This window comes from Dama dama, chromosome 11 (assembly GCF_033118175.1).
Source record: "Dama dama isolate Ldn47 chromosome 11, ASM3311817v1, whole genome shotgun sequence".
NCBI lineage: Eukaryota > Metazoa > Chordata > Mammalia > Artiodactyla > Cervidae > Dama > Dama dama.
Window position 1 is genome coordinate 31,275,566 of NC_083691.1, and position 25,066 is coordinate 31,300,631.

Consider the following 25,066-nt stretch of genomic DNA (forward strand, 5'->3'; position numbering starts at 1 on the left):
TATATTATATAAACATTCAGAGATGGGTGCTATCATTTGTGGCTGGGTTAGACTTTGTGAAGGTGGTAGTACTTGAGCCAGAAACAGCTTACATCCAGAGGCAGGCAAGGGAGGAGAAGAGTCCTAACATTCGACTCCTAGGCCAGAGACTGGAGGGCAGCAACTGGAGTGTCTTTATTGATACATCAAGTTTGAATAAGGGAATTGAAGAGTCACCTAAAAAGTTAGGAAATATAACCACGGAGGGCCTGAGGGCTGAGCTAAGGAATCCTGACTTTATTCCATGGGCAAGTAGGACCCTACACTGACGAGGGTACTCAGTGATCCTACATAAACCTGGTGGCAGAACATCTGCTACCTTGTAACCAGGATACACTAGGTGAGCAGACCAGTGGGACACCCACAAGGAAAATGAGAGCCCGACTCAGGGCCATGGCACTGGAAGCTATACAAAAATAGATGTGGTACTTGGCATATTTTATTAAATAAATTTTATATCTTTGAAGTTGGAATATATCTTTCAGTTAATTGTATGTCTCAACTGGAGCATTTTTCCTTTCTTAACAACAGGTAAAAATCACTGTGTATCTTAAATCTGATGGTGTCCTAGATTCAACGATTATGAGACCTGAAAATGAATAAGAGATAAGGACTTTAAAGGCTAAGTTTTAAACCTGGGTGATTGAAAGAACTATATTAATTCTAACAAAAAAGTAAGGGCATTTCCTTAACCCTATATAGAAGTCTAACCAAATCTTCTATTTGAGCAAAGACCCATAGATGATAATGCTACTCACCTACCTTCCCCATCTGAACTTATTAAAAGTAAGAGGAAATACTTATTAATGACAACTTTAATATGAACATGTGTTTGGCCTTCAAGAAACTGTCATAATTTGGGGATTCCCTGGCAGTCCAGTGGTTAGAATTCTGCACTGTCAAGAGTGTGGGTTCAATCCCTGGTTGGGTAACTAAGATCCCACAAGCCATGCGGCATGGCCAAGAAAAAAAAAAACTACCATAATTTAAAAGGAAGAGGGAATTGTCATTGAAAGGAGTACACGGTGCTTAGGGATGGACGGCATGCAGTTTCTGGATACAGCTGATACTCAAACATACAAAGCAATGGATAATATCAGTCATTTGAACAATCGGAATTTCTTCAAATACTGGCTCACTTCTTCCTTGGGGTAGGGACGGAGTGCGATGCAAGTGGGGATGTTCTCTGGCTGCTCCATCCACAGTTTGTGGTCAATGTTCTTCTGTTGCAGCGTCTCTGCCAGCAACTTTAAGGTGGTCTCATCCGGGGCCTAAAAGGAGCAGAACACAGACTGAAAAGTCCACTTAGGAAGTGACAAAAAGCAAAAGCAAGAAAAAAGTATGAAGGAGGACTCCTCTTAACTGAAAGTGCAGGAACAGCTCTACCAAAGAAGGCGCTGTAGAGAATGTCTCCAGAAGCAACAGCTTCATCACTCCATTTGCCATTCACTCTCTGAAAGGGTGGGAGTGGGGTGAGGTTTCATATTCCTGTGTATAAAATGGAGTTTTTTCTCTCCCCTCCTGAGATGCTGAGGGAATGCGCTGTCAGTAATTATGCTCTATGCATTTCCTAGTTCTGGTGCCTAAACAGCCATCACTAATCCCACAGCCAGCTCTGACATGAAGAGTTGACTACTGGAAGGCTTTCTAAAATCACATCACTTCCACCTCCCTCCTACTTCCACCCTAGTCCACACAAACCAAGAAGGATTTTCTTACTGCTGGGATAGTTCTCCCTTGTTAACTCATTGGTGGGCAAATGATTCTCCAGTGTCCTTCAGAAATTGTTTCTCATCATCTTTATCACCCATGCTGAATCCCATTATAGGAAATAGTAAAGCTATCACTCAGAAAATAAAGATCACTAGTGTGTTAAGTTGCATAAGGTATACGTGTGTGTGTGTGTGTGCGTGTGTGTGTGTTGCCTAAAAGGCAGAAGTCACTAAGATAATTAGAGGATTGCTACTCTTAATCTATTGAGTCCTTTGGGCATACTGAAGAATGCATTGACTTTCCTTCCTTCCTTCTTCAGCAACAGGAGCAGCATAGTAAAGCTAGAGTGAGTTCAAACCCTTGCTATACCACTTACTGGGCTTCCCTGGTGGCTCAGATGGTAAAGAATCTGCCTGCAATGCAGGATACCTGGGTTTGATCCCTGGGTTGAGAAGATCCCCTGGAGAAGGGAATGGCTACCCACTCCAGTATTCTTGCCCAGAGAATTCCATGGACTGAGGAACCTGGGGGCTACAGTCCATGGGGTCACAAAGAGCTAGACACAACTGAGTGACGAACACTTTAACTTTGCATCACTTACTGGTTGTGTGATCTCTGATAAGTTGTGTGGCTTAACTGAACCTTTGTTTCCCCCCTGTAAAATGGGATGATAATGCTTCCTAGAAGTAATGAGATTCAGTGAAATTAGGCTCAGATCTGTGTCTGGCACACAGTAAGCACTCAGTAACTGGAGTTTATTGTCTTATATCTTATTGGTCTTTGTGGCTACGGGAGCACCTTTATTTAATCAGTGGTGACTCCTAAGTCCCTTTCTTGAGTCACAGCTAAGGAGTCACTTAATCTCTGAGCTTCAGATATCTCATCTGAGAAAAGGGGTAAATATTTTTATCTGCTAAAAGCAAGAGAGAGGGAGATGTCCGAACCACATGATTTCTTGAAGTCTTCCTATAAAAGTCCTATAAAAAGAATCCAAAGGAAAAGCTATGTTTCTTTTCTGCCTTACAGATTCTCAGGACTTCTCCCTGCAGGTTACTCTTTGATGTTTCAATACTCAACAGCAAGTTTTCTCTTGAAAAATAATGCTTTTGCCAGCTAGCCAAGAAGGAATTACCCCAACCCTCCACCTCAATTTTTAAGATAAATTTTATGAGAAGAAAGCTGCTTTCAAATGAAAGCAATCATTTTTTCATTATAAAATATGTGCTTAATGTAGAAAAGTAAAAAGAGAGAGAAGCATTATTAAAAAAACAAAATTCCACTATTTAATACTTGGATGTATTTAGTTTTTCCTATCATAATCTGGATCATTTTGTATGTAGAATATAGTTCAACGAGCACCACGTCATGAGCACTCTTCCACGCCAGCTAAATGTACTTCAAAAACACGACTTAGGCTAGTTTCATAATAATCCATTATCAGGGTCGAAGTTTAGCCAACTCATCGTATTGGAAATTTAATGATTTCCACATTTTTTACTATTATAAAACGCTCCTGAGTATCTTTGTGCAATGCTTTTTGGATGCATCTTGTTATTTTCTTAAGATACATTTCTAGAGGCAGAATTGACAGAAGGTAAGGGTAAGATCTGTTTGGCCATCTGTAAAAAGAACCTTACCTCTGATGCTAGGTTCAAATCACACTAGGGTTCACGTTTATTTTCAAATTTTGGGGTCAGACCCAGGTAAATGCTTCAGTTTGATTTCACTTACAGTAAGGAACCCTGAGTCCCTACGCTTCTGGATCGGTTTTTCGGAGAGGGATAAGGACTGTACTTTTCAGCACAGCCATTAAAAGGGCCAGCCCAGCGCTCAGGTAGAAAGGCGGGTAGAAAGCCCTCCGCCATCACAGGCATCTATTTAAGAGGGACGCAGGTGAGACCCGAGCGGTGTGGAAAGCATTTATAACCGGCCGGGAGTCCACTCTTCACACCGTCAGGCCCCGCCCCGTCTAGGTAAGGCTCGCCGGGTAGTAGCTCAAGCCCCAGAACCGTTTCGAAAACTTGTAAGTTAAACGCCACCCCCCCACCCCAACCACACACACACACACACGCCACACCCACTCCATCACACACACGCCACACCCACTCCATCACACACACACACACACACACACACACACACACACACACACACACACACACACACACACACACGCCGGGTAGTAGCTCAAGCCCCAGAACCGTTTCGAAAACTTGTAAGTTAAACGCCACCCCCCCACCCCAACCACACACACACACACACGCCACACCCACTCCATCACACACACGCCACACCCACTCCATACACACACACACACACACACACACACACACACACACACACACACACACACACACACAACACCACACCACACCCACTCCGTCTAGGTAAGGCTCGCCGGGTAGTAGCTCAAGCCCCAGAACCGTTTCGAAAACTTGTAAGTTAAACGCCACCCCCCCACCCCAACCACACACACACACACACGCCACACCCACTCCATCACACACACGCCACACCCACTCCATCACACACACACACACACACACACACACACACACACACACACACACACACACACACACACACACACACACACACACACACACAACACCACACCACACCCACTCCGTGATGTTAGGCTCCGGGACTCAAAACTACACCCACTTCCGGCCCAACGTCCTCAAGGTCCCACCCCTCTGCCTAGTGCCTCACCTCAAGGACCACCTTGCGCATGCGCTCTAGCTCCCGGAGGTAAGCGGCTGTGTGCGGGTGGTCGCGGTGAAGGTGCAAGGCCGCGGTGGCTGCGTGACAGGCCTGTGCGACCACTGCGCCCGCTGGCCAGGAGAACGGAGCCTGTGATAGATCCTTTCGTAACACCAAGTACTGTACCAGGATCTGCGGCTCTCCGCCAGAGGCCGCCATCTTCCTGTTCAACTGAAAGGCCGGGCCTACCCCCCGGTGCATGCTGGGATCAGGGAGGGGCCCTGAGCGCTGCCATGTTTTTGTACGGCAGGAGCGCAAAGCACGCTGGGACCGCTTGGCTTGGTTTTGAAGCCGAGGATGGCGGGAATTCTTGACCCTGGCTAGAGTGAGCAGGAGAGGCGGTAAAGGGAAAGACAGACCCAGTGGCGGACCGGGCTCTGATCAGGGTGGAAGGTTGAGCGGCCTCTTAACAGTCCCTTCCGTGTGCGAGGAAATCCAGAGAGGGGATCCAGAGGCGTGGCGCCGCGGTAGCGCGCAGGGACCGGGAGGTAGACACCGACTCGGACCCAGGGATGGGCCGGGCGGGTCAGGGAAGGGGCGTCCTAGCGAACACCCTTGGGGTGTCGGGGCTCAGGGGTGCGTGTCTGCGTTGTGTGGGCCGGCCCTGTGGGTTTGTCGTGAGTGTGAGTACATTCCTGCCATTTTCTTTTGCCCACAGGATAACTCAATTACTGGTGCCTGGACAACTTCTCTAGGAAGGCCTTTGAAAATCTGAGGAGGAGATGGAGCTGGCAAATACTTTAAAACAAGACGGCGAGTCTCGCGGAGGTATTCAAAGGTTCACATTTAACTACTGCTCCTCAAAATAATTCTCAGGCTGAAAGCCCGTTTCTCCTCTAACCCGAAGTTTGGGAGCAGGATGGTGAACGAAACTAACATGGAAGAGCAGCTGAGATCATTGGAGCAAGAACAATGACTTTTATTTATTCCTAAGCTCTTTTCCCTTTGTCGACCAGTAGGTTGCATGCAGTAGTATGCTAAATGTTTTTGTATTCAGAGTTGCAGTTCTAGCCAGTGAGCCTTCTTTTCTTCTCAGAACTTTTGGGGGGCCATTTCCCGCATTACTCCCATGGAAGGGGCCATGCCAGGCAGTGACCGGTGTTGGCTAGACCTGGGTTTGAGTCTGGCTGTGTCATTATAAATATTGTGGCCTTGAGAAGTTATTTTACCTTTCTCTGCCTTGATTGCTTCATCTGAAAAATGGAGGAAATAATAGCACTGTGATGGTGGTTGTGGAACTTAGATAAGTAATTGTTTTAATGCTTTTTCATTGAAGCATTTAGCAGATGCATAATGTATAGGAGATATAAATGCTTTAATTCTTATGCTTTGCAAGTAAAGGATCTAGTGCAAGTGTCTTAATATGTAGGAAATGTTCGCAGATTCTTCATTGCTAGAGTTGATTAGCATTTTAAAACTAGGACCTCAACTATATTGGTCTTTAGTCTCTTGGAAACTGAGATTGCCCGAGTTTCTATCCATTGGTGAGCTTGTTTTCCTGTCTAATACCCAGTAATATTGGTGGACAGTTCCTCTGAGTGTGTGCCTTTATGCTCCTGATACTTTTCAGGGCTTCAGAATACTCACTCAAGTCTATGGATGTCTAAATCCAAATAGTTATGCATTACCACTTTGGGAAAACGTGTATAAAACTCAATTAAAAAAAAAAACTTTTTCTGACCCTATTTTCCTCTGGGTCACTATTATCACAGATAACTGAGATTAGCTATATTTAAATGATTCCCTTTTTGAACAGTGGCCTAGTAAGGAACCGCGTGTATGTCAGTGTTCTGCCTAAGAGGTTGCTGACCATTGACTTCTTTTTTTTTTTTTTTTTTGACCATTGACTTCTGTTGTCAGCTCCTCTTGTCTTATAAATTGTTGGCAATTGTTGTCTACAATTTAACTGACCACAAAGTTCTGGGGAAAGGGTCACCATCTGTTCTTCCCTGAAGTGCTTCCTGTTCCTGGAGTTAGAAATCCTTAGCTTTGTTTGAAAGTTCCTTTTTACTTCTCTCAGGTGTTTTAGCTCACTTGGAAAGACTAGAGACTCAAGTGAGCAAATCCCATAAAAACTTGGAAGAGCCACAGGATGCACAGGCTCTTGAAGCCAGGATTCATGAACTGGAACGTCTGCGGGATAACCTGAGGGCTGAAGTGAAACAGCGTCAAGCCAGAGTGAGTAGAAGTGTGATCGATACTGGCAGGCTTTGCTGGAGTGTAAAAACCTAACATGATCTGGGATAAGCAAATCTGAATAATATGTTTTACCTGTGGTCTTAACTGGAGCAGTTTCAGTCCTTGATTCCTCAAGTGATCACACCTATAGAGTCAGCTGATATCAATATCATCTAACAGTTGGCAGGCCTTACTGATGGGCCAGGTGAACTCATAATAGTCTCTTAACCTGCTCTCATGGACATGAGCCTCTTACCTCAGTTTCAGCCAGACTTGAGTCATTAGTACTTTTGTCATTAATACCATCTTTCTAGAATCATCTTTCACCCAACTTGAAACTTCACAGTAAACTTTGACTCTTCCCTCTTTTAAGGTTTCTCTCTAGCCCAGATCCAGTTAGTAAAACCTGTCAAATTCTTTAGATTGTCTTTGTGCCCCCCTCCTCCACCTCCTTCTTACCGTAACTTGTACATTATGCACATGGTTCTTAATATTTACCAGGTGATTTAGATGGTAGGGTTATTGTAGTAGTCTGCTAGTTGGTTCTCTTCTAATATTTATATTTTCCAGTAAATTTTGCACAGCCAAGAAAATGTTCATAAAATACTACATTTTTCATTAAATTGCAAGTTTTCTTGCTCATTGTCAACAACCGTCCTCAGCCTTCCTTCTTTTTCTTCTCTCTCTTGTCTCCATTTCTTCTCTTCCTCCTTCTGTTTCTTTTTTTTAGTAAAGAAAAAATCTTATCCATTATTAATATAGATAGATAAATATGTGTATATAGTGCACAAATCTAAAGATCCTTTTATAGAGATGAGCACACTCTGGTAAGTACCATACAAATCAAGGTGTAGACTGTTACCAGTACCTGAGAAGTCTCCCTCCTCCATCCTCCTAGTCATTTCCTTCAAGGTAACACTATTCTAGTTTCTGTTACCATACCCTGGTTTTACTTGTTTCTGAGCTTTATATAAATGAAAAAAGTATGAACTCTGTTCTGTCTTCTTTTGTGGATTGATTTCTCTGTGAGATTCATCCACTTTGGTGCATGCTGTGGTCCTTCTTAGGGACTGAACAGCAACAATGTATGTACTTATTTTATTTGGTTGTGTTGAATCTTTTAGTTGTGGCATATGAGATCTCGTTCCCTGAGCAGGAATCGAACCCAGGACCCCTGTATTGAGAGCACGGAGTCTTGGCCACTAGACGACTAGAGAAGTCCCCTGGTCATTCTTTTTTATTGCTATATAACTATTCCATTTTAGAAAATATCCCACAATTTATTTACTGATTGAACTGTTGGTGACATTTACATTATTTGGGTTTTTTCACTTTGGGGGTACTAAGAATAATGCAGTATTCTTGTTGCTATCTTTTGATGTAAAAATACGTACTTTTCTGTTGAATTGCTGGATCACAGGGTACAAGGATTATCTTTAGTAAATACTGTCAAACAGAATTTGAGACTGATTGTATTAATTTTACATTACCAGCAACAGTATATAGGGTTTCCGTTGTTTTGCATCTTTACCAATACTTGATACTGTCAGTTTTAAAAAATTATCATTCTAGTGAGAGTGTAATAGTAAGTCACTGTGAATTAATTTGAGTTCTTTTTATTAATGATTTTAAGTACCTTTTTTGGACACTTGAAAGTCTTCTTTTGTGAAATGAACTTTTCAGAACTTTTGCAGAATTTTTATTGGGTCATATATCTCTTATTAAATTGTAGAATTTTTTACACATTTTGGTTAGAAGTACCTTGTTGTGTATCTGTATTCCAAATCTTTTAAAGACTAACTTGCCTTTTCACTCTCCAGTGACATCTTGTGTTGAGGAGAAAGTCTTCATTTTAATAAGGTTTGATTTAAGAATCTAACTTCATGTTGCCTTTGAATAAATATCTGCCTAACTTAAGAACATGAAGATGTTCTCTGTTACTTTCTGAAAGTTTTTATTTTACTTTTTACTTTCAGAAATACAGTCCCTCTGGAATTGATGTTTGTGTAACACGGTGTGAAATAGAAGTCATACTACTACTTTTTTTAAAGCATTATTTATTTATTTTGCTGTGCCAGGTCTTAGTTAATGGCACTCTGGATCTGTAGTTGTGGCATATGAGATCTAGTTCCTGACCAGAGATCAAACCCAGGCCCCCTGCATTGGGAGTGCACAGGCCTAGCCACTGGACTATGAGGGAAATCCCTGAAGGTCACACTTTGTTGTTTTCTTCCATATGGGTATGTAGTTCATTCAGTACCACTGCTTGAAGGTCACTCTTTCCCCATTGTATTGTAGTGGATCTTTGGGTCCACTGTGGGCCCATCTTTGAATTGTTCTGTTCCATTGGTCTGTTGGTCTTTGTGCTGGGACCAGAGGTTTATTACTGAAAAGTTTTGATTCCTATAGTTTAGGTCTTACTCTTCAGAATTATCTTGGCCATTCTTGGCCCTTCAAATTTCCCATAAATTTGGGAATTGGCTGTCAGTTTCCAAAAAGGAACCTCCTTTACTTCACTAAATCTATACATCCATTTGGAAAGAGTTGAAATCTTTATAGTATTGTGCCTTCCAGTCATTGTACATGGCATATATCTTCTAGTTTCTTGGGATGAATACATAATTGTTTTTTAAATCTTTTTTTTTCTTCTGTATGTGTTTAAAATTATAAATTTCTCTCTAAGCATAATATCTTAATCTACATGGGCCACAATAACAAAAATACGTAAACTAGATGGCTCATAAGCAACAAATATTTATTTTTCACAGTTGTAGATGCCGGGAAGTCTAGGATTATGACACTGGCAAGTTTAGTGTCTGAGGACTTATTACCTCTTTTTAAAAAGAATATTTTATTTTTGGCTGCACTTGGTCCTTGTTGGTGCAGTGCACAGACTTGTGATGACTTCTTTTCTAGTTATGGCACACAGGCTCCAGAGCATGGGCTTTGGTAGTTGTGGTACTTGGGCTTAGTTGCTCTGCGGCATGTGGGATCTACCCAGACCAGGGATTGAACATGCATCCCCTGCATTGGCAGGCGTATTCTTAACCTTTGGGCCACCAGGGGAGTCCCCCTTACTACCTCTTTGATTGTGGTCTTCTCATTGTAACATCACATGGCACAAGGGGCAAGCTAGTTCTTTGGCATCTCATTTATAAGGACACTAATTCCAGACACTATAAGGACACTAATGAAGGCTCTCCAGTTATGACCTAATCACCTCCGAAAGGCCCCACCTCCAAATAACATCACATTGGGCATTAGATTTCAGCATGAAGTTTGAGGGACACAAATATTCATAGCACATGGCTTTAGCTATATCTTGCAAGTTTTGATATGTTTTCATTATCATTTCAATTCAAAATATTTTTGATTTCCATTGTGATATCTCCTTTGTCCCATGGGTTTAAGAAGTATACTACATAATATCTAAAAATTGGATTTGTTAGTAATTTTTTTAGTTATTGATTTGTAGCTTAATTCCATTGTGATTGAAGAATATGACCCAGCATGTGGTGAATTTTGTTAAATGTTCCATGTTCATTAAATGTGGATTTTACATTTTGGGGTACTGTATTCTCGCTATATATCAAATAGACCAAATGTATTCATCATGATGTTCATTTCTTCACTATTTTACTTGTCAACTTATTAGTTACTGGGGTAAATGTGTTGATCTGCCACTATGATTGTGGATTTGTACATTTTTTTCCCCTTTCATTCAGTTTTGCTGTGTAGTAAGTAACTGTTAGTCGCTCAGTCGTGCCCGACTCTTTGTGACCCCATGACTGCAGCCGCCCAGGCTTCTGTGTCCATGAGATTTTCCAGGCAAGGATACTGGAGTGGGTTAGCAATTTTCTTCTCCAGGGGATCTTCCCAACCCAGGGATCGAACCCAGGTCTTCTGTACTGCAGGCAGAGTCTTTACTGAGTGAGCTACAAGGGAAGCCCTGCTGTGCAGTAGGTACAGACAAATTTAGGATTGTTTTATCTTCCTGGTTAGTAAGCCTTTTATTTTTATGCAGCAACCTTTTATCATTATCAGCTATCCCTGATAGCTCAGTTGGTAAAGAATCCGCCTGCAATGCAGGAGACTCTGGTTTGATTCCTGGGTCAGGAAGATCTGCTGGAGAAGGGATATGCTGCCTACTCCAGTATTCTTAGGCTTCCCTGGCAGCTCAGCTGGTAAAGAATCTGCCTGCAATGCGGGAGACCTGGGTTCAATCCCTGGGTTGGGAAGATCCTCTGGAAAAGGGAAAGGCTCCCACTCTAGTATTCGGACCTGGAGAATTCCATGGACTTGTATAGTCCATGGGGTTGCAGAGTCAGACATGACTGAGCGACTTTGACTTTATCATTATGCAATGTTCCCTTTTATTTTAGTTAAACTTCTTGCCTTAAAACCAACTTTGTCAAGTATAACTTCAACAGTTCTTATTTTTGTAAGTAGCATATAGTTAGTTTTAATCCAGCCTGGCTGTCTTTGTGTTTTAATTATTTAGTCCATGAACTTTTAATGATTCCTAACATATCTAGAAGAACTTCCCTGTAGCTCACACGGTAAAGAATCTGCCTGCAATATAGGAGATTAGGGTTCGATCCCTGGGTCGGGAAGATCCTCTGGAGAAGGGAACGGCAATCCACTCCAGTGTTCTTGCCTGGAGAATCCCATAGACAGAGAAGCCTGGTGGGCTGCAGTCCGTGGGGTCGCAAAGAGTTGGACACGACTGAGCGACTAAAGGATATAACGCAATATATCTAGATCTCCGTCTATCATGTTACTATCTTATTTGTTCTTTGTTTCTCTTCTTGCTACTTTTTGGATATTATTCCACTTCTCCATTAGCTTGTTAATTATATGACTTTTAGCATTTTTTTTAGTGATTATCCTTGAGAAAACAGGCTTGTTTTTCTTACTAGAATATACTTTAGTGTAGTACCTTTACCACTTCATAGATAATTATAGAACCTAACATCTTTTCTTTCCCACACATACAACCTTTCATGTTATTATTGTCGTGTGTAAATTCTACATGTATTAAACTCTATGAAACACTTCATTGAACAGTCACTCTGCCTATAAAGTTACATACCTATTTACCCTTTTCCGTGCTCTTTAGTACTGCATTTCCATATTTTCATCTGGGATTATTTTCCTTCAGTTTAAGTAGCTCCGTTTGGTACCATTGTCAGTGTTGGTTTGCTGAAAATGAAAATTCTCTATTTTTGTCTGTCTGAAAGCACCCTTATTTCACTATGTTTTTCATGTTTAAATGGATATTTTTGCTGGGTATTCAAATTATAGGTTGAAATTTATTTTCTTTCATACTTTAAATACATTTTTTCATTGTCTTCTGGTTCCGTGGTTTCTTTCAGATGTCAGTCTTCCTGTTTGAATATAATGTGTCTTTTTTCCTCTGGCTGCCTTTAAGATTCTGCCCTTGGGTTTTAGCAGTCTCACATCATCATGTGGCCGGGATTGATTTTCTCTCTTTATCCTGCTTTGTGTCACAGCACTCTGTAATCACTTGCAGTTTTCATTTGTTTGGAAAATTTGCCCGGGATCTCTTCAAGTAATGTATCTGTCTTGTTCTTTTTCTTTATTTCTGGGGCTTCCATGTGTGGAGTTTTTGTTTTTACTGTGAGCTCTCTTATATCTTTACTCTGCTTTAATCTAGCTATGAAAATATACCTATTTTCCACTTTTCTTATGTGTCCTTTCAGCTTTTAAACCCGTTGAATTCCTGATTTCTGTAACTGTATTTTTTGGATTCAGGATTTTCATCTGATTCTTTTTAATAGATTCCAGCCCTTTGGTATGAATTTTCCATCCTTTAATCTGTGTTAATGACTATGTCTGATAATAACTCAAATAGCTGAATCCCCTCAGATCTGCTTCTGTTGTCTTCTTTTTCCTTCTGGTTTTCAGCCATCTGTTCCTCTTTCCTAATATGCTTGGTAATTTTTCTTTTTAATTCAGTGATGGGTAGTGTTTGAAAAAAATAGGGATTCTGAACTATGCTGTCTTCTTCCAGAAAGAATTTCAGTTTTTTTCTGACAGGCAGATAGTGTATGGGCACATCACTGTCAACCACCTGAGGTCATCTGTTTCTGGTTTGCCCTCATTTGAAGGGTGTAGTCCTTTGTGGAGGCCTTACTTGAAAGCTTGGGTGTGCTAGGACAGATGTGTTAAGATTCATCTTCTTTGGCAGGCCCTGACCTCCACAGTCTGCTTAGCTTTTTGATTTTCAGCAGCTTCTTTCTGTTACGCCTGGAGGCATGCAGCCTGTTGGGTTCCCATTTCTATATCTTGGCCCATAAGAAGTCTGCTCTGGTAACTTCAATCTCCAGTTTCTGTTGCCCTGGCACTGTGAGACTGCTGCAGAATCTAGCCTGCAGCTTTCTATTTGGCCTGTATGCTGTGTGATAAAAATCAACAAGACTATGAGGGGGAAAACCCAACTAACTTCCACATTTATCTTTAGTCTTCAGTCTAGCTAATTTGGTGGTTCTCTGATGCCTTCGGGCCATTTTCTGTTTGTTTACTTGCATGATTGCTCATTTCTTTTTGGTATTTCATCAGCTTGTGTAGTTGTCTTAGAAGGAGTTAGTTTGATAGCATCTACTGGGTTGTAGCTCACAGTGTGCGACTTATAATCAGTATTTCTCATCCTGGCACTTGAAAGTCTGCACAGTCTGACCCAACTTTCCCAGCTTTGCCTCTTTACAGCTGTTTTTGCTTACCCTAGGCTTTCCTTACCTCTTTTTCTTTCTCCTCTCACAAGACTCTATACTGTAGCCAAATGCATTGTTCTTCAGGCTGGCACAGTTTCTACTTCTGATTCCTGGTACTGTATATAACCCACAAGATTCTTCCTCTACTGTGAATTCATAGCACCAGCTGGCTGGCCACAGTAGCATTTCTTGATTCATAACATAATAAAAAAAAAAAATACTCTGCATTTACATTTTTCCCACATAGGTGAGGGCATGGGACTTTTATTACGCCTCTGTACCCAGATTGATCTGCTACATGTCTTGCAGGTTAAAGCATCTACTGCCAGTGTCAAACCTGACCAAACATTAGAGATTAGTGAGCAAGAAATTTTGGAGAGAAAACAGGAAAACGTGAAAGCCATTCTGCAGGCATATCGTTTTACAGGTATAATATTTTTCTGACCTGTTTCAGTCTGAGTCTCCTCTCTAGTGAGATAGTTTGCAAGATGTGTTATTAGTTCTGGACCTATTTCATTAACACTGAATTTTGCCCCCCACCCCCCGACATACACATGCAGAACTGGCATGCTCTTCACAGGCAGCTTTACCTGCAAAGTTGGCCCCTGTGCAGCGGTGATTGGTTGGTGACTGGCTTAGACTGTTCACTGTAGTGATTCACCACGAGCTAAGCCGTGTGCTAGAGCTTCCTGTACAGCTGGTCTGCCTGATGCCACTGTTCAGACAGTTTAAACCCCTCAAGTCTCTGTTTCACCATTAAAATGAGGACTGACTTACCTATTATCTGCATCATAAGAGGATTGTGAGAAGACCTGGGGACTACCGTAAGTTACTTGACACTCAGGAAAAAAGGAGCCATAGGTAAATGGAAAATTTCAAAATCTCTTCTTCAATAATTTGTTACTTAGAATGTTTTTTTGCCCCCCACCATTCTGTGGTTTTAAGAACACAGATTCAAAGTAAGTCAAAGTCAGAAGAAAGAGTCTAGACATTCGTTCAGTGAGCATTTGAGCGCATGGTGTGTGTACTAGGCGGAGCTGAGGGGCGTGGGATGCCCAGAGGAACAGGATACTGCCTTTGCCTCATGTCCCTTAAGGCACTGTCTTACTTGTCCCAGGGATCAGCGGGAAGCTGACCAGCCGAGGAGTCTGTGTCTGCATCAGCACTGCTTTCGAGGGGAACCTGCTGGATTCCTACTTTGTGGACCTTGTCATGGAGAAACCACTTTGGATACATCACCATTCGGTTCCAGTCTTCATTCCGCTAGAAGAGATATCTGCAAAATACCTACAGACTAATACTCAGCACTTCCTGTTTGTTCTCTGCGAATACCTAAATGCTTACTCGGGGAGGAAGTACCAGGCAGATCGACTTCAGGTATCTGTGGTCTTAGATACCTGACCCAGATAGACTTGAAAGAAAGGGACATGTTCTTTTGTACTTTAGAATGCTTCATAATTCCAAGCCAGAAGTTTGACTGTTGTCGTCCTAATGCTCATTTCTTATTTACACACAAGCTATTTTCCACCTTCTCTTCTGTTGAAACTCTGGATGGTGTTGAGCATGGTTACTGGTGAAGGGATTATTTACTCATGCATGGTGATTCTCAGGCTTTTATACTTGACCCTTCCTTCCTCTCACAAAGTGGTAGGGTACAGTTGCTTTATTTTTAATTCAGTGGAGGTCCAGTAGATGATGTGCTGTGTTCCAGGTATCTTTGCTGAGCCTTGGGAATAGGTGCAAAGCAGAATAATGGTTTCTGAAAATGCCATAGAGGAATGCTGTCCATCTTTGCCTAAGCTTGCATTCTTAGGGTTGTAACTGAGCTAGGGTTGCAGTTAAAAGGGAGGGGCGGGGGGAGGAAATGAATGCTAGCAGGGAATAAGTGACTCGTACAAGCTTAGCATTTCTCTGTGACTAGGAGAGGATGAAAACAATTGCATGGCCAGGGCCTGGAGCTTACAGAAAAGGGAAGAGATAAAGCAGAGGGGTCCACTTCCTTTGCAATGATCAAGGTATGAGTAGACTTTTGGAATGACCAAAACTTCTGGTTATCAGCTAGATACTGACATGTGAATGTAGACATGAAGCATTTCAGCCAAACATGTGACGTCCCCTGAGTTCTTAGCAGAAATAGTGTCTCCCCAGCCTCTGGCCATTGACTTAGTAAGTGCTTCCTACAGGCCTTCTAGGCTGTACCAACTCTTAATTATCTTCAATCTCTATCATTTGTCCTTTTTTCAGGCCTTTCTCTATCCTTCATTTATTTCTGAGATTTAATTAATGGGCCCTGTTTTTGGTAGACATGTTTGATGCGTCATAACCACTTACTGCCTTTGGAGCTATAATTGTCATATACTTTGTGTCTCTTTTGATCCCTATCCCCATTAGAGTGACTTTGCAGCCTTCCTTGTGGGGCCCTTGCAGAGGAACTCACTGTGCAACTTGCTGTCATTTACTTACAAAGTGAAGCTGGAAGGTCAGTCCTTCCCCTTTTGTGCTAGACTGCTGTATAAGGACCTCACAACAACCCTTCCAACCGACGTCACTGTTACTTCTCAAGGTAAGAGGAAGGATGCCTCCAGGAAGAAATTACAATATGCTCTGTGTTATTCACATGATTGAAACAGAGTGAAATAGTGAGATTGTATCAGCTGGTCCTGTTGAGATACTATTTTCTGTTTCCATACTGTGAACCGAAAAATACAGTCAGTAAGATACCAAGAATATCTGCCCTATTTCTACCAGTTTTTCCTCTCCTCTTTGTTAAGTAGTAAACATAATTATCCAACTTTTTCTTTCTCCTTTGCTCAGTCCACCGCCACCAGAGTTCTTTCAGCTTATGATTTGTTTTCATTGGAAACCCCTCTTAGACAGCTGATGAGGTTGCATCATAGAGTCACTGTGGTGGCGAAAGCCTAGACTTGCTTCACTGTGAAACCAAGTAGATGTGACAAGTCAGCATACCCTTAGCTCTGCAGAGACCGGTCTCTGAATGGGAATTTTTCAGGGATGGGCAAGACTTCTGTTGTTAAATGTTACATAATGGACAGTAACGAGAAAAAGGATAAAATGTTTTTAGGAGGCAGGTTTCACATCATAGGATTTAGATTTCTCTGGGCAGAGTCTTAAGTTTCTGGTCTCAAAATTTCATTGGACCAATAAGAGGCAAGCCTCTCCCAGCTCCAGACCAAAAACGAAAAAAAAGCTCCATGGGTCCCAAATATTAATGCTCTAGATTGTGATTCCTTCAGTTGCGCTAAGTGAGATTGACAGAGCCTATCTTTTTTTTTTTTTCAGGGATGGAAGCATTACCCAGTACGTGGGAAGAACAGCGAGCAGACCATGAAAACCTGTTTTTTACAAAGCCCCTACATCAGGTGTTTACTTCATTTGCAAGAAAAGGAGAAAAGCTGGATATAAGCCTGCTCTCCTAGAATATTTTCTTTGGGAACACATCAGAAGTGAGTAAACGAGTACTGACCACACTTGCGGGCAAGGTCCTGGGAATTGAAAACTGTTAAAAGGCTCAGACTCCTCTTCTGGGGACCGTCCCTGGAGTGAAAACAGACACCCAGTTTATCAGGATGGTCAGGGGCAAGTTTGGGTCTATTGACCCCGGCATTTTTGGATAGGTCTCCAAAATTGCCTGGTCACTTGCTCCAGTGCTCAAAATCATCTCTTCTTTTTGAGATATTAATCGTACGTTTTAGCTGAAAAGGAGATTTTCTTACAGAAGGCATTTTGTGAGAGAGGGAGTATTACCATTTAATTGAAGAGTTATTATGTAGCTTTTATGAAACCTTCAGCTAACTTTGTCTCATTTTCTTATTTGTGACTTTTGAGAAGAAAGTTCTTAGAACTCTCAGGGTTCCTGATATGACATGAATCATATAATTAAGAAGGGAAGGGTGGTTAATCTTTGGTTTGGAGTGGAATATTCTCGGCCACTGCTTTACAAAGAATGTGGTGTGAGTACTAGGGATAGAGTAATTGGGGTTGCCTGTATCTAATGTCGTTTCCTAAAACAAGTTGGGAGAGGACTGAATATATTGAGTCAGCTCATGATCAGAAGTCTACTCATACCTTGATCATTGCAAAGGAAGTGGACCCCTCTGCTTTATCTCTTCCCTTTTCTGTAAGCTCCAGGCCCTGGCCATGCAATTGTTTTCATCCTCTCCTAGTCCAGTTAGTGAACCACCTCTCCACATAACCATGGCCTTCGCTCTGCTGGCTTTTTTTGTTCCTTGCCTTGGGAGTGTGTGCAGGGCCAGTGCATGGATGTGAAAACCTGTCACTTGCCAGGTCACAAATAGGAGTCATCACTACCCTTACTGTCCAAAACCCTGAGCTGCACTCTGGCCTCACTCTAAAATGGTCCTGACCTAGAGCTGATGGCCAAGCAGCAGCCTGCAGGTGTGGGTGCCACAGGTACCTCTGGGAGGAGCACAGGGGGATGGTCGAGCCAGCTTGGACCACCGTCTAGAAGGAAGCAGCCTAAGGATGAAAGGGAGGTTGTAGTTTAAGTTCTTGCCTTCCAGGCACATGAGGACCAATGTGGGAGAGAGCAAAGCACTTCTCAGATGAGGGCTGTTAACAGAATTGGCACAAATGATCATATTCAAGTTGAATAAAGCTTTTAATAAAACAGTCTTGTTCTTTATCAATACCTGTAAATTCTCTCTTTAAGCAGTAGCAAAGGCGACTGTAGCAAGAGCTCAAAAGGCAAGGCAATATTGGAGTGTTTTCTTAACAGAAAGTTAAAAATATAAATGTAGAAGATCTGTTTATATATTTTTTCTTTCAGAAATAAAGTCCCTTTCCCTCCCTCCCTCCCACCAGGTAAAAGGAAATATTGCACTTTCTGCTCCCATGACTAAGGTGACGGGTTCCAGAAGAACCTTTCAAGATTATCAGGAGAAGGGCCATTTCACCTAACTCGGACCACAGACAAGCAGGTCTTCAGAGTGAAAAGCACTGCTTCCGGGTTCTAGCTGGGGAGCGAGTGGTGGCCAGCGGGCGGCCCTCATCTGAAGCAGAGCTGCTCCACCCGTGCTCCCAGCCAGGCACAGGGGCAGCAGCCTTGTTCCTCCTCTGGCAGCCCTTTCTACTACTCACAGTGGCCATGGCCTGTCTGGGTGGAAGAGGGCTGGTAAGACCTAGGGCTCTAGAAGGAACGTTCCGGTACTATGACTCTGAGCCCTACTCTGGGGAAGCTAGAGGCACACTGAGGAATAGTATGGCCACCCTCAGAGCTCACACGTCCACGGACAGATGAAGGCTGAAGGAGATTTCTTAAACCTAAAGTCTATGTGAGTGTGCACTTCAACAGCCTGGGTTGTTTGGACTTGGTCACATGTCCTTTCCCGAGGCCTTTCTTTGAGTCCCAGAAATGAACTCCCTCCCATTTGGGTTCTCGTAGAGCTGGAGGCCATTCAGGAGTTGTCTACTACCTGGTGAGGCAGTGTGATTGAGGCGCCATTGGGGAAGGTGGCCAGCTTGTCTCGGCCCTTCAAGAAGAAGGTTAGCAGTTCCCCCTTCCCTTTCACAAAGATGGGCCCTCTCCTCACGAAGCGGAAGCCGTACTCTCGAAGGATGACTTGGGTTTCTTCTACCACCTACAGAGGAGAACCGAGAGCCTGGGGTTAGAGAGTGAGCCTGGGCTGAGGGCCTTGGCGGCACCCAGCACAGTTCCCACACTCAGGCCTGCAGGGCTCCCCTCCTGTCCCCTTCAGCCTGGGCACAGATGGCGGTGGGATGGGGGTGGAGAGAAGGTTTGCCTAGCCCTCCTCTCTCCCACAGGTAGCCTTCCTGCCTGCTCTCTCAGGAGGTCAGCCATAGGTCACCTTGTTTGGCAACTTGTATTTTGCTTTTCTGTCCTCTTTGCCTTTTTTGTGGAGCTTTCCTGCCAGATCCCAGTGACAAAGATCAGGTGGTTTTGAGGGGAGCACTTGGAGGCTCAAAATGTCAGGTAGTTCACATCAAGAGGCAGGATGTACTTACCCAAAACTTAAACCTACATTTTGCAAATAGAGTTGAAATATTTCCTCCCTTCTACTGAGGCAGCTCTTCCCACTCTTGCTCTTGACTGCAACACTACCCGCTTAACATTGTGGGCCCACAGAACAGAGGCCGCAGTGCCCAGCAACACATGCCCTGTTCTGATTCTGTTTCCTGGACTTACCTGGATGTTGCCCATGACCCCTGTGGACTCCATCCTGCTGGCCACATTGACTGTGTTGCCCCAGATGTCGTAGTGTGGCTTCCGGGCTCCAATGACCCCAGCCAGGACCCCTCCTTTGTTCATTCCTGGGGTGGGGTGGGGCACAGAACTGAGCTCAGCCCAAGCTGAGCTCGCACAAGCCACCAGCTCCTCTCAAGAATTTCCGCCTGACTCCAGCCACAAAGCTCCTGGTTATATAACCCGATCTCATCAAGCCTGACTCTTGAGTTCCCAGAGGATAGAAATCAAGTCTTCTCATCCTCACTGTGCTCCGCAGACGTCAGCCACCCTGCTGTGCTAAGTACTTTAGTGCAGAAGTTGCCAGTTTCTCTTGCCACCCACCTGGTACTTCAGGTCTCCTGTGACCTTGCCCAGGATTGAGAACCCCCCTCCCCAGAAGTGTGTGATGGATGATGTTAATCCTAATGGGCTGGACCGAAGTGACAGAAGATTCCCTGGAAAGGGAGACAAACTCAAGCCCCAGCCAGATTCAGAAGGGAGGCCATCGTAAACAGCATGGGACAGGAATGACTGAGCATCACATTTTTGGTTTGATCACTGACCTAAAGACCCTTAAGGTCTCTTCAGCTTGAGAAGTGTGACCCTCCCCACCCAAAGTGCATCAGGTCTTTCCAAGACCCCTCCCCTGATTTGCAGAGCCCCCTGCTTGGGGAGAAGGGCACACAGCAGGAGATGGCACGCTGAGAGGCCTTACCAATGCGCAGCATGAAGTTGTTGAAGGACTGGTTGTTGATGTTGGTGAGCGTGTCCTTCATGGCCAGCGCAAAATCGGCCAGATCTGCCAGGTGCTGCCAGCGCTCCTTGTCTGACTTCTCCTCCTGTGCCAGAGAGTAGCTGTGAGTGCCAGGGCCAGCTGGGTGCCTTTAGCTAGCTTATAAACACTGTCCTAGACATGTCTTTTTAAGCTCATCCATAAAATGGGGATGGCTGTTGGTAAAAAGTCTACAGATAACAAATGCAGAGAAGGGAACCCTCCTACACTGTTGGTAGGAATGTAAATTGGTACAGCCACCATGGAGAACCGTATGGAGATGCCTCAAAAAAGTTACCATATGATCCTGCAGTCCAGGGTATATATCTGGAGAAAACTTTAATTTTAATGATATATGCACCCCAGTGTTCATTACAGCACTATTTACAATAGCCAAGTATGGATGTGAGAGTTGGCCTATAAAAGAAAGCTGAGTGCTGAAGAATTGATGCTTTTGAATGGTGGTGTTGGAGAAGACTTGAGAGTCACTTGAACAGCAAGGAGATCCAACCAGTCCATCCTAAAGGAAATCAGTCCTAAATATTTCCTAAAGGAAATATTCATTGGAAGGACTGATGCTGAAGCTCCGGTACTTTGGCCACCTGATGCAAAGAACTGACTCACTGGAAAAGACCCTGATGCTGGGAAAGATTGCAGGTGGGAGAAGGGGACGACAGAGGATGAGATGGTTGGATGGCATCACCGACTCAATGGACATGAGTTTGAGTAAGCTCCAGGAGTTGGTGATGGATAGGGAAGCCTGGTGTGCTGCAGTCATGGGGTCTCAAAGAGTAGGACACAACTGAGTGAACTGAACTGAAGATGTGGAAACAAATGTCCAATGACAGATGAATGAATAAAGATGTGGCACATGTATACAGTGAAATACTGCTCAGCCATGAAGAAAGAAAATGCCATTTACAGCAACATGAATGGATCTAGAGGTTATCACACTAGGTCCAAAAGACAAATACCAGATATCACTTTTATGTGGAATCTAAAATATTACACAAGTGAACTTATCTGTGAGACAGAAGCAGACTCAGAACAGACTTGTTGCTAAGTAGGGTGGGGGAGGGCTGGTTAGGAGTTTGGGATTAGCAGATGCAAACTATTATACAGAGACTGGATAAACAACAAGGTCCTACTGTATAGCACAGGGAACTATTCAATATCCTGTAATAAACCATAATGGAAAAGAAAATGAAGAATGTGAATATATAACAATCATTTTGCTGTATGGCAGAAATGAACACAAGACTGTAAATCAACTCTATATATTTCAACAAACCAGAGAGCATGGCCACAATTACACAAACCATCTTGTGCCCAGCCTAAGCTGTGGAACAGTAGTGCAGGAGGAGGGTCGTGTGTGTTCCCCTCTCTGCTCATTAAATTCAGTAAACCTGTGTTTATATTTGTACCGCATGGTGCTAGTTGGTGTGTGTCTTAGGGGACGCCTTCACACAACAACAACAGTACTTAATGGCAGCTATTTTTATTAGACCGTTTCCCACCAATGACGTGTGGGCTGCCTCTCTCTTGCCCCATCCACCTCTAGCTACTGCTGGTTAGCTACCTTGTTGGAGCTGGTAAAGCCATTGGTGTTGACATCTGGGGTGACTCCTGAAGCTGCCATGTAGGTGCTACCAATGGTCTTGATCTTGGTGATGACCCGGAACTTGGGATTGTCCAGAAGCTGAGGCCAGTGTTAAGAGAGAATTATCAGCAGTCAAGGGAGATGAATGAGCCAACTAAATGACAGATCTGCCTTTTTTTTTTTTTTTTTTTTACAACAAACCCATGAAACATCTAAGAGATGTTTTCCTATAAAAGCTTCATTTAGCCAACATCTGCCATGTTATCCTGGGCCAATGTCCTGATTTTCTGAGCCTCAGTTTCTACCACAGTAACACAGGGATAGAAGGGCCAGTCTTGAAGTGTTGAGCATGTATGTAAAAGCATTTCTCCTGGTACACAAGTTATTAATACCTGATAAGTGTTTGCTGAATCTGAATTTGAGGATAAGAGGAACCTGAGGGGCCTCAGAATCTTGTTTTGGCCAGACCTCATCCTATGAGCTTATAGGTGATTTCCCAGGCTCCCACCTGGGACCCAACATTTCCAGACAACTGCAGAAGGCCATGCATTTTGAGGAGGAGTTTTTATGGGAAAACAGCAGCCAAAGTAACTCCCAAACTTCTTGGGCTGCAATCTGGAAGGGCTGGCTTTGTGGCAGGGTGCGGGGGCCAGGATAGTCACTCACAGAGTCAAAATCTGAGATGATCTCATTGAGGAAGCGCAGACATTCAATGCCGCCATTATTGATGCTCTCCTCTGTGTAGAAGTCAGCAAAATTGGGCAGGGAGGCAAACATAACTCCAATCTCATCATAAGACTGGCTGTACAGTTCCTAAAGAGAGGCAGGGCCAAAACACTCAAAGACAGTCAAAGAGAATGATATGCTACAGAAATGAATGTCCTTCACACCCATGACATGTGCACTCAGCTTTTTGGACACACGTCTCCCAGACTATCCTGACTGAATTATTAGAAAGTAGCTCATTGCAACTTTGGAAACCAAAAAAGAGCTTTGCTAGTTCCTGCCAACAGCCCCAGCTCTAGGAAAGAGGGCAGTGGCAAGCTGGGAAGTGAGGCATGAGAACCACTCAGACAATCACAGTCGACAGAAAGGTGGGCTCCGCCAAGGCCTCATCTTCTGAAACGGGCCTCACAGAAATTATGGCTTGTGGAAACAATGTCTACAGTGGTGCTTTTCACCAAGAGATTCGCTTCTAATACTGTGGTGCTGTGTAGGTCCAGCCCTACCTGGGTCCCCAGGCCATGTCACGAGAGGGCAGAAAGCCAGAAGACAGCCCCATGGCTCCAGTATGGGGCCACGCCTCACCTCATCTCTCTTCTTGGACCCCAGGAAATGGCGTGCCACGTGCTCAGGCAGCATGTTGGTGACCAAGGCTTCATTCCAGCGTCGCATCTCATAGACACGTTCCTTCTGGTCGTGGACCTCAATCTTCCACAAGAACAGTGTCCGTGCCAGCTTTTCCACCTATGGACAGACACAGGCGAGGTGTGTGCCCTAAGCTGGCCATTTGAGGGAGTTCTCGGGTTGCCCAGCGGTTAGGACCAGGTGCTTTCACTGCTGTGAGCCTTGGTTCAGTCCCTGGTTGGGGAACTAAGATCCCATAAAGTGCATCCAAAAAAAAAAAAAAGTTGCAAAATGGGAACTTGAGAGGTTCCAACATGGAAAAACTGAAAGGAAGATGGAGATGGCTGGATAGCTGGGGAAATGAGCCCCAGAAAGACTCATCTCATCAAAAAAGGCCACACCCTACAGCTGGGGTGAGGATCCCAGCTTCTGGTCACAGGAGAATGTGAGGAGGCCTCCTGGGACCCCATTTTAGCTACAGATCAGCCTTGTGGGTGGTGGCAGCAGTGGGGATCTCTTAGCACGGAGAAGTCCCCATTTCCAGCAGGCTCCAGTCGCCAACAAGTGGCTGGAGGTGGCTGCAGTTCTCTTGACAAGCCACTGGGTGGCTCCTGAGCTAATATGAAAGTAAGTCCCTTGTGTGGGTACTTCCCCTCCCTCTTCCTCTTTTTCCTTTTAACCAAACAAAAATTTCACCAGCTTCTTTCCCTTTCTGGCTCTGTAGTCAGTGTGTTAGTGACCCCCAGAGCCAGGATGAGTGGAGACCCATGAGCCCCTGGCCTAGGAAATTAGAGATTTTATCCAGGCTTTGTGCCTCACCCCCAGGCTTCCATCAGCAGGTCAGAGGTAAGAACTGTTTTTCTGGTATTAATACTCGTGAGGAAGAGACCAGAAAATGGCAGAGGTGGTGGCCTGACCAGGGTCACATGCCATATGGGGTAAGGAAAACGGCATTCCCCAGGAGCTTGGGTTCTTAGATCCCGGGGCTGCTTCTCAGGAGGCCCTGAGAAGTCAGCGCGGAAGGGGCAAGTGTGCAGGCACTCACATGGCGGGAGAAGTAGTAAAAGCTCAGCATCATGACGAAGATCATCACTGTCATCGAGTACTTAGACGGCACCAGGGGCAGCCTGTGGGGCCCAGAGAATTCAGCTGAAAGTGCGCCATGCTGCCCTCTGCTGACAAGGGAGTTTTTAATCCCCTCTAACGTGGCTATGCTGTTTCCTATCACCCCAGAAACCTTTCTCAGCAGCTTAAGCACCTTCATATAAAGTCCAGATGCCCACTGGGCAGTAAAAATTTCTGAAATCACTGGGTTTTTGTCTTAACTGCCAGCCAACTCCTGGCCAGTCCTGGCTGCACTTGGAATCTACGTCAGGCCTTCAAAGCTGCTCCCTAGATGTTTATTAAACACCAGATCACCTGAGTGATCACAGCAGTAGCCGCAACCATGTAGGAATCTGGAGAAGGGAGAGACTAACATCTCGGTGATGGGATGAGGGCACAGTTGCACCATGCTTTTCTATAACTGTCAGCCATATTTTTGTATGGAGCTGAGTTGGTATTATATGCATATACCACAATGTACATATCCACTTAGCCTTAATTTCATTGGGGTTCTCCTTTGTTTTGGATGTTTGTACATGTGTGGCTATTATGAACAGTGCAACTATGGACATTCTAGTACATACATCTGGGGA

General features: G+C 43.9%; 3 protein-coding genes across 9 annotated transcripts in view; 1 reads left to right on the forward strand and 2 right to left on the reverse strand.

The window, feature by feature from the left end:
• Positions 1-836: 836 nt before the first annotated feature.
• PTRHD1 (peptidyl-tRNA hydrolase domain containing 1) lies at positions 837-4,733 on the reverse strand. Its single transcript, XM_061154939.1, has 2 exons — positions 4,465-4,733; positions 837-1,310 (listed from the first exon to the last, which is right to left on the reverse strand). Exons 1-2 carry the CDS (start codon positions 4,714-4,716, stop codon positions 1,140-1,142), a joined length of 423 nt encoding a protein of 140 aa, XP_061010922.1. The 5' UTR covers positions 4,717-4,733; the 3' UTR covers positions 837-1,139.
• Positions 4,725-18,409, forward strand: CENPO (centromere protein O). 4 transcript variants are annotated; one of them, XM_061154934.1, is made up of 8 exons: positions 4,725-4,840; positions 5,174-5,283; positions 6,536-6,693; positions 13,737-13,854; positions 14,545-14,804; positions 15,819-15,990; positions 16,728-16,891; positions 18,270-18,409. In XM_061154934.1, the coding sequence occupies exons 2-7, from the start codon at positions 5,238-5,240 to the stop codon at positions 16,862-16,864; spliced, it is 891 nt and encodes a 296-aa protein (XP_061010917.1). In that variant the 5' UTR covers positions 4,725-4,840; positions 5,174-5,237; the 3' UTR covers positions 16,865-16,891; positions 18,270-18,409. The 4 variants fall into 4 exon arrangements, with proteins under 4 accessions (XP_061010917.1, XP_061010918.1, XP_061010916.1 ...); XM_061154935.1 differs by having other exon boundaries at positions 4,770-4,856; XM_061154933.1 differs by having other exon boundaries at positions 4,771-5,003.
• A 453-nt stretch (positions 18,410-18,862) lies between these two features.
• ADCY3 (adenylate cyclase 3) overlaps positions 18,863-25,066 on the reverse strand; it is an 82,596-nt gene continuing 76,392 nt past the window's right edge. For all 4 annotated transcript variants that reach the window (XM_061154932.1, XM_061154931.1, XM_061154929.1 and 1 more), the window contains 7 exons: positions 24,415-24,496; positions 23,331-23,489; positions 22,689-22,835; positions 22,002-22,121; positions 20,366-20,489; positions 19,612-19,736; positions 18,863-19,045 (listed from right to left, as the gene is read on the reverse strand). In XM_061154932.1, the coding sequence (XP_061010915.1) occupies positions 18,863-19,045; positions 19,612-19,736; positions 20,366-20,489; positions 22,002-22,121; positions 22,689-22,835; positions 23,331-23,489; positions 24,415-24,496 (940 nt within the window). The remainder of the gene's footprint in view (positions 19,046-19,611; positions 19,737-20,365; positions 20,490-22,001; positions 22,122-22,688; positions 22,836-23,330; positions 23,490-24,414; positions 24,497-25,066) is intronic.

Coding starts and splice junctions, on each gene's coding strand:
- PTRHD1 (XM_061154939.1), bottom strand. CDS start 4,716: ATGCACCGGGGGGTAGGCCCGGCCTTTCAGTTGAACAGGAAGATGGCG. Junction 1,311..4,464: donor TGCGCAAGGTGGTCCTTGAG/GTGAGGCACTAG, acceptor TGCTCCTTTTAG/GCCCCGGATGAGACCACCTT.
- CENPO (XM_061154934.1), top strand. CDS start 5,238: ATGGAGCTGGCAAATACTTTAAAACAAGACGGCGAGTCTCGCGGAG. Junction 5,284..6,535: donor AGACGGCGAGTCTCGCGGAG/GTATTCAAAGGT, acceptor TACTTCTCTCAG/GTGTTTTAGCTCACTTGGAA. Junction 6,694..13,736: donor TGAAACAGCGTCAAGCCAGA/GTGAGTAGAAGT, acceptor CATGTCTTGCAG/GTTAAAGCATCTACTGCCAG.